The sequence below is a fragment of the Aulostomus chinensis genome, chromosome 6 (assembly GCF_037954235.1).
Source record: "Aulostomus chinensis isolate RoL2024-O1b breed Wild chromosome 6, RoL_Achi_v1.0, whole genome shotgun sequence".
Classification (NCBI taxonomy): domain Eukaryota; kingdom Metazoa; phylum Chordata; class Actinopteri; order Syngnathiformes; family Aulostomidae; genus Aulostomus; species Aulostomus chinensis.
Window position 1 is genome coordinate 24556139 of NC_141325.1, and position 16789 is coordinate 24572927.

Consider the following 16789-nt stretch of genomic DNA (forward strand, 5'->3'; position numbering starts at 1 on the left):
TTAGCGTTTTTTTTTTTTTTTAAATAATTATATGGTGGGTGTTGAGCTCAGACCTGGCACTGTAGTGACAATTTAAATTAGAATAGAGACAGAATCATGCTCATGACTTATTTTGTCGTTCACTCCCGATAAAGAAATGATCAGATTTTCGATACGCTTGTCTTTCTTCTCTGTCCTGTCTAAATTCACTAGACCAAAAAAAAAACCCATGAACTCGCTCCCGTTTTTCACGAGTTCAAGTTCAGGATCTCAACGTGCTGAAGACAGCAGGGTTACTGCACAGTTTCCTCCACTGGTTACATTAACAGGACACTCTCAAATGTGCAGTTTACATGATAGGACTGTGGAGATGCTTCTTGTTAACCTCTTCACTGGGTGACTTGTCTGGTGAGTGTGCAGGCCCTTCAACAACAACATGTTCTACATCCCAGACTTCTGTGGCTGGACTCAGACGATCGTGCAGGTGAACAAGTCGTATGTGGTGGTCTGGTGCTGGTGTGGTTGTGATTGTGAGACTGATTGGATGTATCACCAAATTCTTTGAAACAACTAATGACAGTGAAATGAAGATACGATCCTACAACCCTGCGTGACGCATCTGTGCAATAATCCAGCTGTTTAATCAGTTTGCTGATGTGTCACACTGTGAGGTGGAGGGATGTTCTTGCTCTAATTCAGATTTTAATACGTGTGGGGGGGGGGGAATGTGTGCACATAAGTTCGTCATATTCTTACACTTGCAAAAATGGGAGTGAAAACCAATGTGTGGTTTGTATTTTTCCATGTATTTCAATTTAAACTGCCCTTCCGCCGGTTCAAGAGCAGACAGATGTTCACATATAATTGACTGTTTTTGAACAAATATTTCAGTCATATTTGGGAAACAAAGTGGAATAAGTTGTGTTTTGTTTACTTTACTCTTCGATGTTCTCCCTTTGATAGAAGAACAATGAAGTACTTCTAAATATTCTCCTGACCCCTGCGTGCACTACATGCTGTAAGCCCTTCCTTTGCCCTCCACTGTCAAGTCTCCTGCAGTTGTTGCTGTTGACACGTTTGCGTGTGTTTTCCAGGGGTCAGCCTGCTGGTGCCTCATGGAGCCGTGCCCGAAAATATGTCCTGGGAGATGTACATGGTGATCAATCAGGGGGAGGCAAGGTGAGGCCAGAGTTCACCCAAATATCTTTTCAAGCATCTATCTGTCTGTCAGACTCCCTCTATCATGTCATCCATCTCTGCCGACTTTCTATCCTTTGTCCTGCGTCTTCCTCATTACCTTCTCTTTGATTACATGTGCTGGATTGAGTCTGCAGGGGCTCAATAGGACCTTCACTTTCTTTAAGTACTTTTGAAAGAGATGCTAAAGTTTTATTTTCACTGCCCTGCATTGTTCTTGTCTGAAGACTAGAGATGCTCCTGGTTCTAAACATGATGCAAAATAAGCACAAATAATAGCATGAAAAAAGAATGACTTCAGGATTATCTCTGGCATAACTGACCCGTTGCTGCTCATGTTACAGCGTCTCAGTCATGGTGACATACTGTGACAGTCTCTAATAAAGCCCCTTTCACTATGCACCAAAACGTGGATAAACACGGGTGTTTGGGCACTCTTGAAGGGTTGATTCAGCATTTCGACACACGTCCACCAACCCTCCAAGCGACCCGGGTTTTTAGTAGCTCACCTTGGCTCTGCTCGGCTCACCTGCAGTGTGAAAAAAGCAACCCACGTTGTCTAAGGTTTCCAGCGATATGACCCGTTGACGCAGATCTACCTTCCTGTCGCATTCTGATTTTGTCACTGTGCCGCCTGTCAGGCTGTCATTGTGGAAGCTCCCGGAAAAAAAATTGGGCAGCGCTGAGAGCTGCTCACTCATCTCTCAATAAAGTTTTGGCCTCTGCCATAAGATCAGTTTTCCTGTTGATGTCCCCGAGACTCTATTTCACTCTTTTTTTCAAACAATTTACATGTGTATGATCTTAGGTGAATTAATCTATGCTTGGGAACTCCCACCAACCAGGGAACCCTAACGTGAACTGCGCAAGCGCAACCATGTGTATAAATAACTTGTATAGCGATTTTGCACATCTTTCAACCAAAGAAATTCTTGGTCGACTGAAGCCCTCAAATTTGGACTAAAAATTGACTAATTTTATATATGGAAAATATACTGTGTCAACTATCAGCACAAAACCTGTTGAGGAATATTTAGACAATTGTTTTTGTCACGTTATAATAATTGACCGACACTATCATTTGTCCTGCGCACAGAGCGAGACTGAACGGAGGAGCTCAGCATCGCAACTGAGACACAAATAGACTTTTAACTTAAAACTTTACTCTTAAACACAAAAGGCAGGTCCACGGTAAGAATTTTTACAATTAAAACAAAACAATTATTAGACTAAAACATTGAAATATCAATTCTGATATGTTCATATACTCAAAACTGACGGGGCAACCTAAGGTGGACAAGTTAGCTTACCGTTTTTAGGTGATTCGTCGTGTTTGTCGTGGAGCTGTGATATACAAACTGTTGTTTGCAAACTTTGCACTTGACTTTTTTCCCATCATCTATTTTCATGAAATGCTGCCACACTGCAGATGTCTGTGACATGGTGGACGAGGACTGACTTTAAATGAAACCGTCAAAATTAAATATACATTCATCAAACCACCAGACGTTGGCCTTCTAGTACTCTTCAGTCTGTCTGTCTCTAGCGGGTCGGGCGAGTCCAAAATAGCAAAATAAGGGGGGTGTTCAAAGATAGATTGTTATCTGTGAAACAGGGGTGCTCTTGGTACTTTCCTCCTGATGAAATTAACGTGGCAAAAAATCGACCAATCAGAATTTTGGTCGAGCTAGAAGGTATCGACTAATAAATCGACCAGTCGACGGGGAGATTACAGCCCTAATTGTGTCAGCTGCATCTCTTTCAGATCCACACAACCTTGAGTAAATATTCAAATGAAGCTTAAAACTTGTAGTTTTTAGTTGCGTGCATCAAATCGCCAACAAATTGGAGGAGTTTGAGGATTTCACAAATGTGTGTGTAATTTAAGAACAAAAATATACTGAAATAAAAAAACCTGAAATGAAAATGTGACGGTAATGTGAGTCGCTTTCATTTGCAACTGTAAAGGGTTTTATTTTATAAAAGCTGTTTTTCTTTTCATCTCCCAGTCACGCTGATCCTGATTTAAATACGCTCATGAAAAGATGATTTGCATCCAAAAGCTGATACACTGTTTTGCAAACCAGCTCCACCAATAGCTGACAACTGTTGGAGTTCAACCATTTTCACTCTGTACGGGTTACCATAATGACTAAAATAACAAATGAAATACAAGGAAATGTTCATGAACATGTGGATTTTACCATTTGGGGGTCTTGTTGAACCCAAGGTTGCAACATTAGCAAGTTCCTTTCCAGGAAAATCTTGCAGGGTTCGAGGTAGAGAAAACCTCATTCTTGTTTTACTTAAGTAAACAGTTGGGAATAGTTTGTCTAGGTTCGACAGACTAGATACAACTGTGGAGCATTGCTCCCCTTTCCCATTTGCTTTTAAAGTTCCTTTTGACCACATCAGTCTTTCCATAGCTGTATAATGACGTTCTTTTCTAATAAATCATCCAGTATGTGTGATTAGGATTTTATTCATCGTATCAATTCAACGACGTCAGATTCGATTTAAATTCTCATACGCCCCCTGCTGTGTTTGGCATGCAGACCGTCAGGTTGAGAACCACTAATCAAGCTGATGCATTAAGATAACCAGGCACAGCATCATAGAACGATACGGTACTCATGGATTCTTGTTTTTAGGGATGCAGTCTGAAGGCCTGCTGTTGAGGATTAAGCTCAATAACACAACCTAATATATAGATGATAACCAAAATATAGGAATTTCCTGACAGAGCCTGTGCATGTCTGCATGGTGCTTACATCCTCCACTAGAGCCATCATTGCCATATCTGTGCAGTTTGTAACTATTTATAGTTGTTTTGTCATTTATATTTTTGAAAGTCCTTGAGCTGCTGGTGCTGAGGAGATGTTTGTTCAGTCTCCTCGTGAAAGCATGAACATTTCTTGATGTGTTGTCTTACGCAAGCATTTGCCCTGGGGAGTGGCAAGAAATGCTTGACCGTAACCTCCCAACGATTTGACCCTCAGTTGAATGTTGAAGGAGTTTCAGGTCTGCTGGACACAAGGAAGTTTGCAGCAGCTGTTCTGTGAAGGCTCAGCCTGGTGATGGCTTAGTTCTCATCCACGCCATGGGGCTTTTAGGTCCTTTTATTTGATGATACTTAGTTGACTATGAGTTGTACGTATGGTATTTAATCAGGCAAAACCAGACCTTTCCATGATGCTCCTTACCTGAGTTTGGTAGATGTTGGCCCTCCCGCTTATCTCATAACCTTTTGCCAACATCCACTTATATTATGTGATGCTTTTGCAGTTGTTTTCTCTGCATGCTCAGTCATTTAACCAAAATCTGGATTGATTTTAGGCTTGAAAGACATCAGGACCAGAAGAGTTTGTCTCTCTGAGCAGAGTCATTGTTACCTACTGTACTATACAACTGCTGGGCTCAGTGGTGACTTATCAGAAGTGGCAAAGCAGCATTGTGTGTTTTTTTCTCTTTCATGGACATAAATCAATCAGATTAATGATCCTGTGTCACCGATCATGCAGCTGCCCACAGCACCAACGGTGTCAGTGGTGCAGGTAAAAAAAGACAGTGATAATGGTGCTGTTGACACCCTTACACAGACACAGAGAAACGTATTGTTCCATAGCATCATTTATAAAAAAGAGAGAGAATAATAATGGGTCATGAATAGATCTCTGAGGTACTAACGCACTGAGGAGTCAAGATGATGAAGACCAAGCAAAGAGCACAACTCTGACTTATTATTCCAAGTAAAAGAAATTGAATTTGTAAAAATCTGAACAAGAATCTTGGGGTGATCTTTGATCAAGATTTGAAATTTGACAAACAAATAAACTGTGGTGAAAACCTATTTTTTCCATCTAAGAAACATTCCCAAATTTAAATAAGTTCTTTCCCTCCCTGACCTTAAACTAGTTACCAACACCTGGATTACCTCTTGGATTATTGCAGCTCACTCTATTTACTGTAGGCAGCAGCCAGACATCTCTATCCTGCTTGTAGTTGGTTCAGAATTCTGCTGCCCGATTGGTAACAGGCACTAGGAGGAGAGAACCAAAAATGCCTATACTAGCATCCCCTCTTTGGCTGCCGAAATTACAGGACAGAGTTTAAGGTTCTTTTATTTGTTCTTCAAGCACAACATGGCCTGGCTCTCCAATACATTTGCAACCGTCTCTCTCCCCTTTCCAACCCAAGAACTCTTACATTTTCAAATCAGCTGCTCCTGACCTTCTCCCGTTCTATGACGAAAGGGTGATCGTGCCTTTGCTGTAGCAGCCTTAAAGATGTGAAACAGCTCACCCTCCTCAATTGGATGTTCCTCTTCTGTAACCGCCTTCAAGGCCAATCTCAAAACTTTTGTTTTCCAAAGCCTTTAAGTGTCTTTAATTGTCTCAGATGTCAGCTTCCCATGTGTGTCCTTTTGTCTTTTGTACAGTACTTTGTTTCTAATTGTGATCCTTCAGATGCACTTTGGTCAACCTCCAATTTTTTTTTAAATGTGCTTTATAAATAACTTTGATTTGATTTAAAGTATGTCTTACGAAGCCCATTCTGTCCTTGAAGTTAGTTCAATAATTTTAAAATAGATTTCAAATGGGTTCCATTCTTGAAAACTAGAGACATCACAAATGAGTCAAATAAATGAATGGAAAAAAAAAAGATCAACAATTGATGTGTGGCAGGAATTTTGGATGGAACTATTTCCTGGCAAATGCTGTTATTGTGTTGAGAGCATGCTGCATTTCATTACTACCCAAGGCCTTCACCACACTTTAGGGACTTGTGCCACTTTTTCTGTTGTATTGACCAATGATAACATAAAGATGTATCCTGCAAACTCCATTTACAGCAGTTGGAATTTCTCCAAGATAATCTTGCAGCAACTCTTTTCCATTTTTTAAATATTATCTCTTCAAGAAGCTAGTTGGCATGATATGAGATGTCATTTCCATAAAGTTAAATTTGAGTAACGGTTATCCATCTCAGGCAGGAAATTGCGAGAGACAACCATCTAAGTAAATCCAATTTAACTCATTTAAGGTCAGGAGATAGTTTCATCTGAACCAGATCCTCCAGTTGACAGTGGATATGGAGCCCCAGATATTTCAAACCATTCAAATCTGAAATATCTTAAATTTAATAGAGACATTCTGCTGATGGGAAATCTTTGCTTGGAGTGCAGCCCAAAAAAATGACTGTTACTTGAGATGCAAAACAAATATTTTTAACCTTAAAATACACTTTACATTTCACTTACATGTATTTATTTTTTTATCAGCTAAACATCCCAGTGACTTTTAATCCATCCATTCATCCATTTCTTCCGCTTATCCTGTTAAGAGTTGTGGGGGGCTGGAGCCTATCCCAGCAGTTCTCTGGCGAGAGGCGGGGTTCACCCTGGACAGGTCTCCAGTCCATCACAGGGCCAACACATAGAGACAGACAACCATTCACACTCACTGCCACGCTTACAGGCAATTTTGCTTCTCCATTTAGCCTAGTCCTCATTTGCAAGTCTTCAAAAGTCCTCGTCCCCTCTTGATGTCTTTGGACTGTGGGAGGAAGCCGAACAGTGCTCCCCACTGCACCACCATGCTGTCCTCCCTGTTATTAATATAATTATATTACTATTCAATAGGGGCTGGTATGGCTCAAAGGTAGAGAGGCCATAACCGAAGGGTCACTAGTTTGATCCTCACTTCCTCTGGTGACCATGTCGAAGTATCCCTAAGCAAGATACTGACCCCCAATTGCCCCCAATGGCCCTGGGACAGACTAGCAACCTGTTCAGGGTGAACCCCACCTCTCGCCCAATGTCAGCTGGGATAGGCTCCAGCAGCACCAGTTGAAGAGAAATCAGAGTAGATCGAACAACTGCAGTTTATTAAAATAATCAAACTCATGCACTCGCTCAGTGCTTTTGTTTTGCCTGGAAGCTCCAGGATGGGATTACATGAAGGCTAACAGGTTTTTTTTTTCCAGCTAAACCACTTTGGTTGCTATGATATATCATATCGTATATTGTCCAGAAAGTTGAATCAAACATTTAATATGGTAGATATGAGCAACCATCCCCAAATATCCGTGTGCTTACCACCAGCCGTGTGACAGATGGACTCATTGAGCTCATCTTCAGCTCACTAAAGGCGTCCTCTCCATGTCACGACATCTTCATTTCCAGAAGCCTCGCACAGGTGGCTGTGTGCACCTTTGAGTACTCGCGACTGTGGAGAAACTTCAACTCTTGCTGCGAGATCCAGTGAGCCTCCACAAAATAGTCCTTAATTTAGTCAACTGGCTTGTAGGAAGCAAAGTCAAGCCCACAATCCACCAATCTCCGTCTCATCCCAGCTCCTCTGCCGCGAGTCAATATGTAGTTATGTACTCCACTCGGTGTCAACAACGCGGCGCTCTGGGAGAGAGTCATGACCTGGGAAGCTAGTTTAAACGATGATGAATGCCATGATGACTGGAGCATGGTGCACTGATGGACATGCACGGCAGAAGAGAAGACACAGACGTCTCCCGAGGCCTTTCATCTCAGCAGCACTCACATTATATATTCTGATCACAGCTAGGTAATGACCCTTGGATGGACTGAGCTTCTCTCAGGGGGGTTTTTGCACGCTCTTCCCTGCGGTGAACCACAAGGGCTTCCAGTTTCCTCTGAAGTGTCGCTGTTTATTATGAAAGCACAAAAGAAAAGAAACCTCCAGAACATTTACATTCGAGGTAAAATGACAAATGTAGTGGATCACCATGAAAGGAAAAAGATAATGAGTTGCAGACTGTCAAATAATGAAGAAGTTACACTTTTTTTACCCAATTTTAAGATAATTCACATCAATTGAATTTAAAGAAAGCCAAGCAACTCTTTTCAGAAAGGCATTCGAATAAGAAGTATACTATGCAACCCATCAATGAATCAATCACTATGCATCACATCCCCTTGAGGTACCTTTATTGAGAAGTACGCTGACGTGACGCTTTTGTTAATCTTTACAAGAAGGTCAGGAGCTGTGGTGATATCCCAGTGTTGAGTCATACGTGCCAGCATGAACGCGTCTGCTGTCTCCCACTGATTTATCCACCTTTGAAGCACATCAAAATATTTCCGGTTCCAACCGAACAATATTTGGTTTCAGCCACAGCAGTGTTTCTCCACTGTTTGTTTGTTTTGTTTTTTTCTCTCTTTGTGAGGATAAGGATGTTTACTGTCGACAACCATTCTCCCCGTGGTCAGCTGTGCTTGTCATTGGGCCAGCTGTCAATCACTGTCGGCATCCCGAGCAGGCCAGGGGACAAGAGAGAGAATTACATCCTTTCTGTCCAACACACTTCTCCACACTCTCACTATTGAAGCTTATTTTTTTTAAAGATGTGTTCTCAAAGCTTTTCAAAGGCTCATCTATATCTTTTGAAGGTGCAGTTTTGCTTGTGTCAGACATATTCCCTTTGCCTCCAAGGCTTTCTGAGCGCATTGTGTTGTAAGATAAATCCTTCAACCTACTAAGGCAGAAACAGCTTTGTTGTAGTAAAAAGGAGTTTGGGATGTTGAAAGTAGTTTCTATATGTGTGTTTTATGAAGGAATTTGAGTCAAACATTTGGAACATAGCGCTCTAGCGTATTTATTCTTCTCTAGATGCCTCCTGGACTAGTTTTATCACATAAATGAGCGGAGGACAGGTATTGTACCTTTTTGTCTTTTTTTTTTTGGATAATGTGCATGCCTGAGTCACTTCTATAAAGCAAATATGATAATGCAGCATGCTTCTAAGGAGCAGTGCACCACTGCATCTGTTTGACATGACTCCTGGCCAGGCCTGGCACAGCGACTGACCCAGCTGACTGTTCTTTGTGCTTGGAGATCCCTGGCAGCTTTTGATTTAAGCTTCAGCACCCATGGTCCATAGAGCTTAAACAGATCTCTGGATGGACAAATTGTTCAGAGTTTCGGTCCAGAGCGTACAACTATCTGTCCCCCTAGAAGGTGATATTACACCTCAGAAATAAGGGCTGTCAAACTTAAGAGTGAAATCCTTCTTCATCTGAAATGTTTGACTGATCCCGAGATAGATAAATGAGTTCATCTACGTCCAGCACAAAGCAAACAGTAACCCCCACTATAGGTGGAGCATTCTTATGTCAGTACATCTACCAACACAAGTTCTTTTCAGCCATTCTCAAAATCACATCATGCCGATTTATCTTCTTATTTCATAAAAAAAAGGGTGAGAAATACTTTATGGTGAAAATTTCAATCACAACGTTACTGTGGCCAAGAAAAGTAAAAGTTTACCAATCATAGGGCTTCAGTTATTGCTGTAGCTCCTAATAATGTATTGCTGATTGCACACATCACATTAGTGAGAGTTCTTGATTAATAATTCCTAATGTTACGTATTTTGTATGTCACTAAACCTGTGTGTTATTATCTTAAACTTATATTTTACGGCTTTACCAAACAGAAACTGAAAATGCTCTCCTTTGCGATGTGAGAGAGATCACCAGAGCGAGCAACTGTCTCTGATGTGTGTTCGCAACTTCGGAATTAAAAATACTTTTTTTTAACCCTTCCCATTTTTCCTGCAGTCCTTCTTCTTGTTTTGCAGGAGACCGTTAGAATTGCATCACCAGCCACAGTCAACTGTCTATCATTTCCAAAAGAAGAGGCTTTTAGTGTTGTGGTACGATAAATAATCTGCAATTTAAGACAAAATCATCTGTACCAGTAATGGAGAATGAATGTATGCAGAAATCAAAAGTGAGCCGAGCTTGCATTTTTTTGGCAAATAGATAATGCATCAGTTAATTGAATGGACAGTAGCTTTGATGCTGAACATCAGGTTGGTACGTTCTAGTCATGGTGAAAAAAATGGCTTGACCGCCCATGAATTTTCTCTTTTGCACTGGAACATTACATTGAACACTTTTCACTTAACCTCAAGCAAATATCGTTTTTACAACGCCAAACAGACAACACACATAATTTCAACTATTTCACTGACAACTACATGAGTGGGTCTCAATGTGGTGCTAAAGAGAAGTTGATGGTGCTCAGTGCCTGGAAGAGAAAGAGCTAATGTATTTCATGGCACCTGAGAGAGTCGTAGAAGGGCAGACATTGTCCTGGATGTCAGTGACCATTGTTGAGATTACTTTTGTTAAATAAAGTGTAAACAGACAGATTGACTGAAATCAATATCCCTGACGTACAGAACAGCCGTGGTTTAAAGATGATCACAGTCTTATTCATTAAGCTCAAGTGTTTTGTGTATTTATTTCGAAGGCCAAACTCATTCAACCCTTTAGAATAAAAATTCTTTTATAGTGAAGCAGAATAAACTTCATGTTTTCCATCTTAGCAATTCTGAGGAGAATCTTGAGGCTTGTTCAGTTTTTGCAATGTTATGTTGGGAAAAAAGGAAATATGTGGGCGTTTAAAGGTGACAAATCCTGATCGGAGATCCTTTACAGGAGTGGAGGCCAAGACACAACGGTCAAGATTATCTTTGTCTTCAAACATATTGTTTCTGAGATGCAAAGTATTCTAATGTTATGTGTTAAGTGGAAGTAAAACTGCAGGTCTTCCAGCTCTTGATGTCATTTGGGCATGTTTTAAGTTTAGTTACTTAATTGGTTTCACCCTGCTTCATTGTTTAATGTATATGAGTATCATCTGCACAGCAATGAAAGTTAACAGGGTTTTACTACATAAAGTTTCGGGCGGCACGGTGGTGCAGTGTTTAGTGCTGTTTCGGCTGGGGCACAGGATCTTTCTGTGTGGAGTCTCCATGTTCTCCCTGTTCCTGTGTGGGTTCTCTCTGGTACTCAAGCTTCCTCCCACAGTCCAAAGACATCAAGAGGGGACGAGGCTGATTGATACTCTAAATTGACTGTAGGTGTGACTGTGAGTGTGAATGGTTGTCTGTCTATATGTGTTGGCCCTGTGATGGACTGGCGACCCGTCCAGGGTGAACCCCGCCTCTCGCCAGAAGACTGCTGGGATAGGCTCTAGCCCCCCCATGACCCTTAACAGGATAAGCAGAAGAAAATGGATGGATGGATGGAAACATTAGGTTGCACAGAGGAAGCGTATATAAATTAAATCATTTTGGCCCAAGTCTAGAACCTTGTGGAATTTGGAAATTTATTTCTTGTGTGCATGGAGGATTCCTTTTTAAAGCGATACTTAACCAAAAATATGAATTTATTCATGAATTACTCCCCCTTAGATGTCTTGTATTTAATAAGATTTGTTAACACCTGCATGACTTCTCGGTGAAGCGAGAATTCAAAAAGCTGGCCACATAATTATGGCTGGAAGCTAATAGAGACTGAAGATAAACAATAGCAAAAGTATGCAAAACCTATTTTTACTCATAAAATCATACAATCATAATCCAAGTCATCTTTATTCTAGCATATCCTCAGTACTTCACAAATGCACACAGTCATTTAAGCTAAAAACTCCCTCATCAACGGCTACATATTCTATGGCATGTGTGTGAGTATGCATGTGGGTTTCAACTCATCTTGTGCAGTCAGTTGAAATCCCGCCATCCCAGTTCTTTCACTGGCTGGGACTCCACTACCTGGAGGTTAATGATGCACACCATGTAAACCTACATTTCAAATTTCAATTGAATGCTCCAGTTTCTGCAGTAGGGTGTGATGGTTCATTGCACCGAAGCAGTACAAGACGAGAACAAAAATAAATTGTTTTTTGATCAAATAAATGAATTGTTGTACTGTAGAAAGTCACACAAATGACTCTCAACTGGGAGAGAAAATTGGATTTGAGATATGTAGTTAACGAAGACATTTGGATCCAGAGAGCTTTGTTAAACCTCTAAATTGATTATTTCTTCAAAAGAATCATAAAACAACCTGAAGCAGCTTAAATTAAATGCAAGGACAAGTTGATGGTTTAGATGAAATTATTGAATTAGTTTGGGAAGACGGATGGAAGAAATATATATATATATATATATATATATATATGGTTTTACGACCGTTAAGCCTTGTCGTTCTCACATTCGACTAGAGGTATGGAAAGCAAGTGGTGTGAAAGTTTTTTGAATAGTCATTAGGATGCCGTTATAAATCAAGGTTCATTGCCTTTTGCTGTTTTTTTATAAACACATCATGATTAGTTTGTTGTTAATGTGCTGCAGCGCTATTCTTTCAATCAAGTCGCTGTCACTCCTTGATTACAGAAGTTGTTTGCATGAAAGCTTTGCAATAAATAGAGTCTTGTTAAAAGATGGCAGTTGCAAAAGAGAGATGCTTCACCTCTAAATGGATTCATGTATTCAAGCAGCACCAGAGCGGCCGACCTCAACCTAAAAATGGACAAAACCACTGTGGGATACGCAGGTGAGAGACTACAAGTAAATAACAGTGTGGCTAATGGAGCGTGCTAATGTGTGCATTTATTAAGTATGCCGTCTCCTCTCTCAGTCCAATCTGCCTCTTTAGATGCCCCAGGTCCCTGAGGAGTGACTCATCTCTCACTTTAAATAATGCACCTCATCTAAAGGCTTAAGAAGCTGCAATATAGAGTCCTTCATTATATACATAAGCAGAATTTAGAAAAGAAACAGTTAGCCTCTATCGGTGCTCCAGGATTGCGCTTTAGGCCACTTAAGGAGCGGCTGATTTGGACCTTGCCTACACTTTGCATTGAATGTGTGATCAGGCTCAGTGCTTTCAACGGACGGATTGAAGGCTCTCTAAGGACCAGTCAAGAGCAGCTTCTGGCATAATAGAAAAAAATTACTTGAGTAAAGAGACACATGAGAAGAGGGCCAGGTGGGTGCGCGGTGCGGTGACCTGATACCAAGAGAAGATGAGATTATCTGCTTGGCGCTACGTGTGTGTCATGCGTTCAGGGTGTGTTCAGCCTCATTTTGGTATTTACAGGGCGCACAATCAGAGCACAAACCCTGGTGCTTCGGCAAGCGACAGGTACACTCTGGACGGGTCGCCAGTCCATCACAGGGCCAACACATATAGACAGGCAACTATTCACACTCGGCTACTATGGTCAATTTAGAGTATCAATCAGCCTCGTCCCCTCTTGATGTCTTTGGACTGTGGGAGGAAGTTTGAGTACCAGAGAGAACCCACGCAGGAACAGGGAGAACATGCAGACTCCACACAGAAAGATCCTGTGCCTGAGCCGGGGGCTTGAACCAGGAACCTTCTTGCTGTGAGGCAACAGTGCTAACCACTGCACCACCGTGCCGCCCCTTTTGGCTAATGTAAATGTCAATTAATGTCTGTGACAAGAACGTAGCTTCATAGATTTATGGTCAAAACATAAATATGTGAAAGCAACTTTAAGTCTGACATCTGTTAGGCTGTTAAAATGTAACTGGCAAGCCCGGGGCTGGTGCCATCTCGAGACTGGAATAGCTTTTCACTCCGATGAGTTCAAATGTGTGTTTATAAGAAACATATTGAAGTTTCAGTGAAAACACTGCATTGAAATGTAACAATTTTCAATATCTACATCCAATATCCAAAGATGGCACAGGTCAAGCAGATGGAATGTGGTGCTTATTGAATATTGTGTTATTGCATACAATACCAGTGGTAATCACACAGCATGAAATCTTCTTTACCTTGAAGTTTATATCCACTTTATTACAACTTTAAACTTATTTTTGTAGCTTAATATAGGAGGAATAGTAATAAAAACATGATGGAATATTGCTGCTAAACCTCCACTGAAGTGTAAATTGAAGAGAAAGCGCAGTCAGACCTCTTGACCTTACTTTCTTGCTGTGTGTGGGCCTGTTTTCATTAAGATGAAGGGTCATCACTAAAGTTTTGAGTGCACTCTCTCACTTGTAGTTTCACCACTCTTCAAAAGTTTATTTACATCTGCACCAGCTGCTCTGCGAAACTGGACTTAGCACAACCCTGTCCTACGTTTTGCTAATGAGCACACAACACAACGGCTGAGTCTTATGGGAATGTCATCACTGTTTTGTCCTGAACCAAATAATTGGACTGTCTGGTGGTGCTACTGACACACCAACATTTCCAGCTCCTCTCTAGCTCAGATTAAAAGAACAACATTACACTGGTGTGTTGATGGTGGTCTGTTGCCCAAACTACTGGTGAACAAATAAGATATGATCCAACGACATCTGCTTTGATGTCAAACTTTGAGTTTTGCATCACATGTAAATACAAAACGTAAATTTACCTATTTCAGCCAAATCATTACAACTACTGACAGGTCTGATGTTGAGTATAATACAACAGCCCTGCACTAAATCCCATATTCTGAAGAAAACTACAGATTAAAATCTTCATGGCGAGGAGATTTGTCAGATAAACTTATTTTTGTTGCACACCAAATTTGTATCTCTTAAATGCCATACATCCCTGAACCCCAGTAAGAAGCCAGAGAACGAAATATCTGGCTGTTTGTGAACTAAAACTTGCACTGGCCGCCTTCATTCTGACCTCATGACTCAAGTATTTGTAACCAACCTACAATGCACTGCTGTTGATTCTGACTCCACTTCACAGTTTTTTTTTGTGCTGTCACACAAGACATTGCTCGAGATGCTGCGGATCCAAAACATGGAGCAGACATTTCATCGCTGAAGTCTCTGTCTCCATCCCCAGCCCTCATCTGTCTCACACTGCAGCTATATGCTAAAATGAGACATCTCTCTGCCCGTAAAGGAACTGGCAGACCACCCATTCAACAATCCAACAAGCATATACTTTATTCATATTCCAGCAATGTTCTGCATTTGTTCTGTGAAAGTAACCGCACAGGACATTCTACCTTGACTACCTGCATGTTCTGCATTTGTTTGTGCACCCCCTGGCCTTTAAGAGTTTTTCAGACTCCCGTGCATTTAGCAGAAGCATCTCTGCGCATTCTCTTAGATTGGGTGCAATATGCAGAGGCTGACACCACAATGCCTGTTTGAGCATATAGTAACATAAAACAAATGAAAAACAATACTTAGCAGAAGCATCACTCTCCCATTTTCATAATTCCAACTGCACTTTATTCTTTAAACTGAAAATGAATTCTGCTTCGTGGGATAAAGTTGTCTGAGCTGAACTCGAACAACCTGCTGTTGCTGCCATCGTCCACCTGTAAGACATGTTTGTTGTGGGCTTCTTTTCAAACTCGCTGTGACTTTCAAAAGCGGGCTGGAAGAATTTGTGCAGCCCATCTAAGTGGCAGTAATGTGAACTCTCACACTCGCAGAGAGTCAAACCTTGAACGTCAAGCCTGTGGGCATGTTTTGCTCACAACCCACTCCTTTTCATAAGCTTCTCTCATTAATTTGTTGTGTTTCATGCTGCAGCAGCTCAAAAGGCAATGTTGAAAACAAAATAGTAAATAGAAAATGTGGCACTCATAACTTCCTGGAGAAATCTCTGCTGTTTGACCTGTAGGTTATGGGGAATGTTACATGTGAAACTACTGTAGATGTAAGGACGGGTTTTCTTCCAACTTGGTGCCATCACATGTGAATCCAGGCCGTTGCTTCTGTCTGCTGAACTGCAACATCTTACTTGTACCTTTAACTCTGTGGCTAATTCTTTCTTTCTGTGTGTCAATGTTCATTTGTGTGTGTCACAATGTGTTTAGTGTCAAAACACTGGAAGGCTGTGAAATCCTTCTGGGTCCAGAGGTGATGTATGGTCCTCCGGGCCTTGACCTGTCCTGCCCAGTGGCCATGACCATCGCTCACTGCACGGAGGTAGATGCCGAGAATTGGAACATCCAGCTCAAGAGGAGAACCCAGGACAGTAAATGGGAGGTGAGAGCTGCAGGCCCCGTAGCTGTCAAGTGAAGTACAGCACATCAGCTTCTTAGCTTGGCTCGGACACAGCACTTGGCTTTTCTAACTCGTCTTTTTCCTCAATGGCTTTATTCATTTTTATAGCTGAATGTCAAATAGAATGAATGGAGAGAAAATCCATTGAACTGGAGCATTTCCACGGTTTCTTGAGGTACTGTACCTCCCAATTAGGCAATATAGGTGTCTTATCTCAGAGTGCAGGTGCATGAATCTCATAAATACGAGTATATACCAGGATTAAACCATCCATGACATTCTGGTTGTCACATTATAGGCTGGCCAATGTTTTGAAGGTTTTTTTTTATTTTTTTATCATGATTAAAAAAATGAATTTCACTCCTTTACTGTATTCAGAAAAATGAGAGACCTCAGACATAATCTTATATGTAACCCTTTTTTTTAATATTTATAAGAACACACATTTACCAGACAACTTATCGTGACGCCTGGCACACACCGATCTTCTTTATAGGGTGTCGATATTGTGTTGCTTTTTTAATGATCTACTTCAAAGACTCAAGAGGCTGCTTTCAGCGATTGTGAGTGCGTCTGCATGTCAAGTAGTATCGTAGGACATTTAAGCAGCAAAACAAAACACTTTGACCTTCATCAAGTGAATTAAAATTATTCTTTTAGTTTTGGTTGAAGTTATATTCAAATTGCTATTCGGGAGATGAAAACAGGAAGAGAGGAGGTCACGTAAGAGGAGGTTGGAAGAGCGAGTAAAGCTGATCAAAAGGGCTGCAGGGATGGTGACTGA

At 41.1% G+C, this 16789-nt stretch overlaps 1 protein-coding gene across 3 annotated transcripts in view; it reads left to right on the forward strand.

Annotated features, from left to right (window-relative positions):
- The window catches only part of unc5db (unc-5 netrin receptor Db), a 224408-nt gene that overhangs the window by 177447 nt on the left and 30172 nt on the right, over positions 1–16789 (forward strand). For all 3 annotated transcript variants that reach the window (XM_086207110.1, XM_086207111.1, XM_086207112.1), the window contains 2 exons: positions 1074–1158; positions 15816–15987. In XM_086207110.1, the coding sequence (XP_086063236.1) occupies positions 1074–1158; positions 15816–15987 (257 nt within the window). The remainder of the gene's footprint in view (positions 1–1073; positions 1159–15815; positions 15988–16789) is intronic.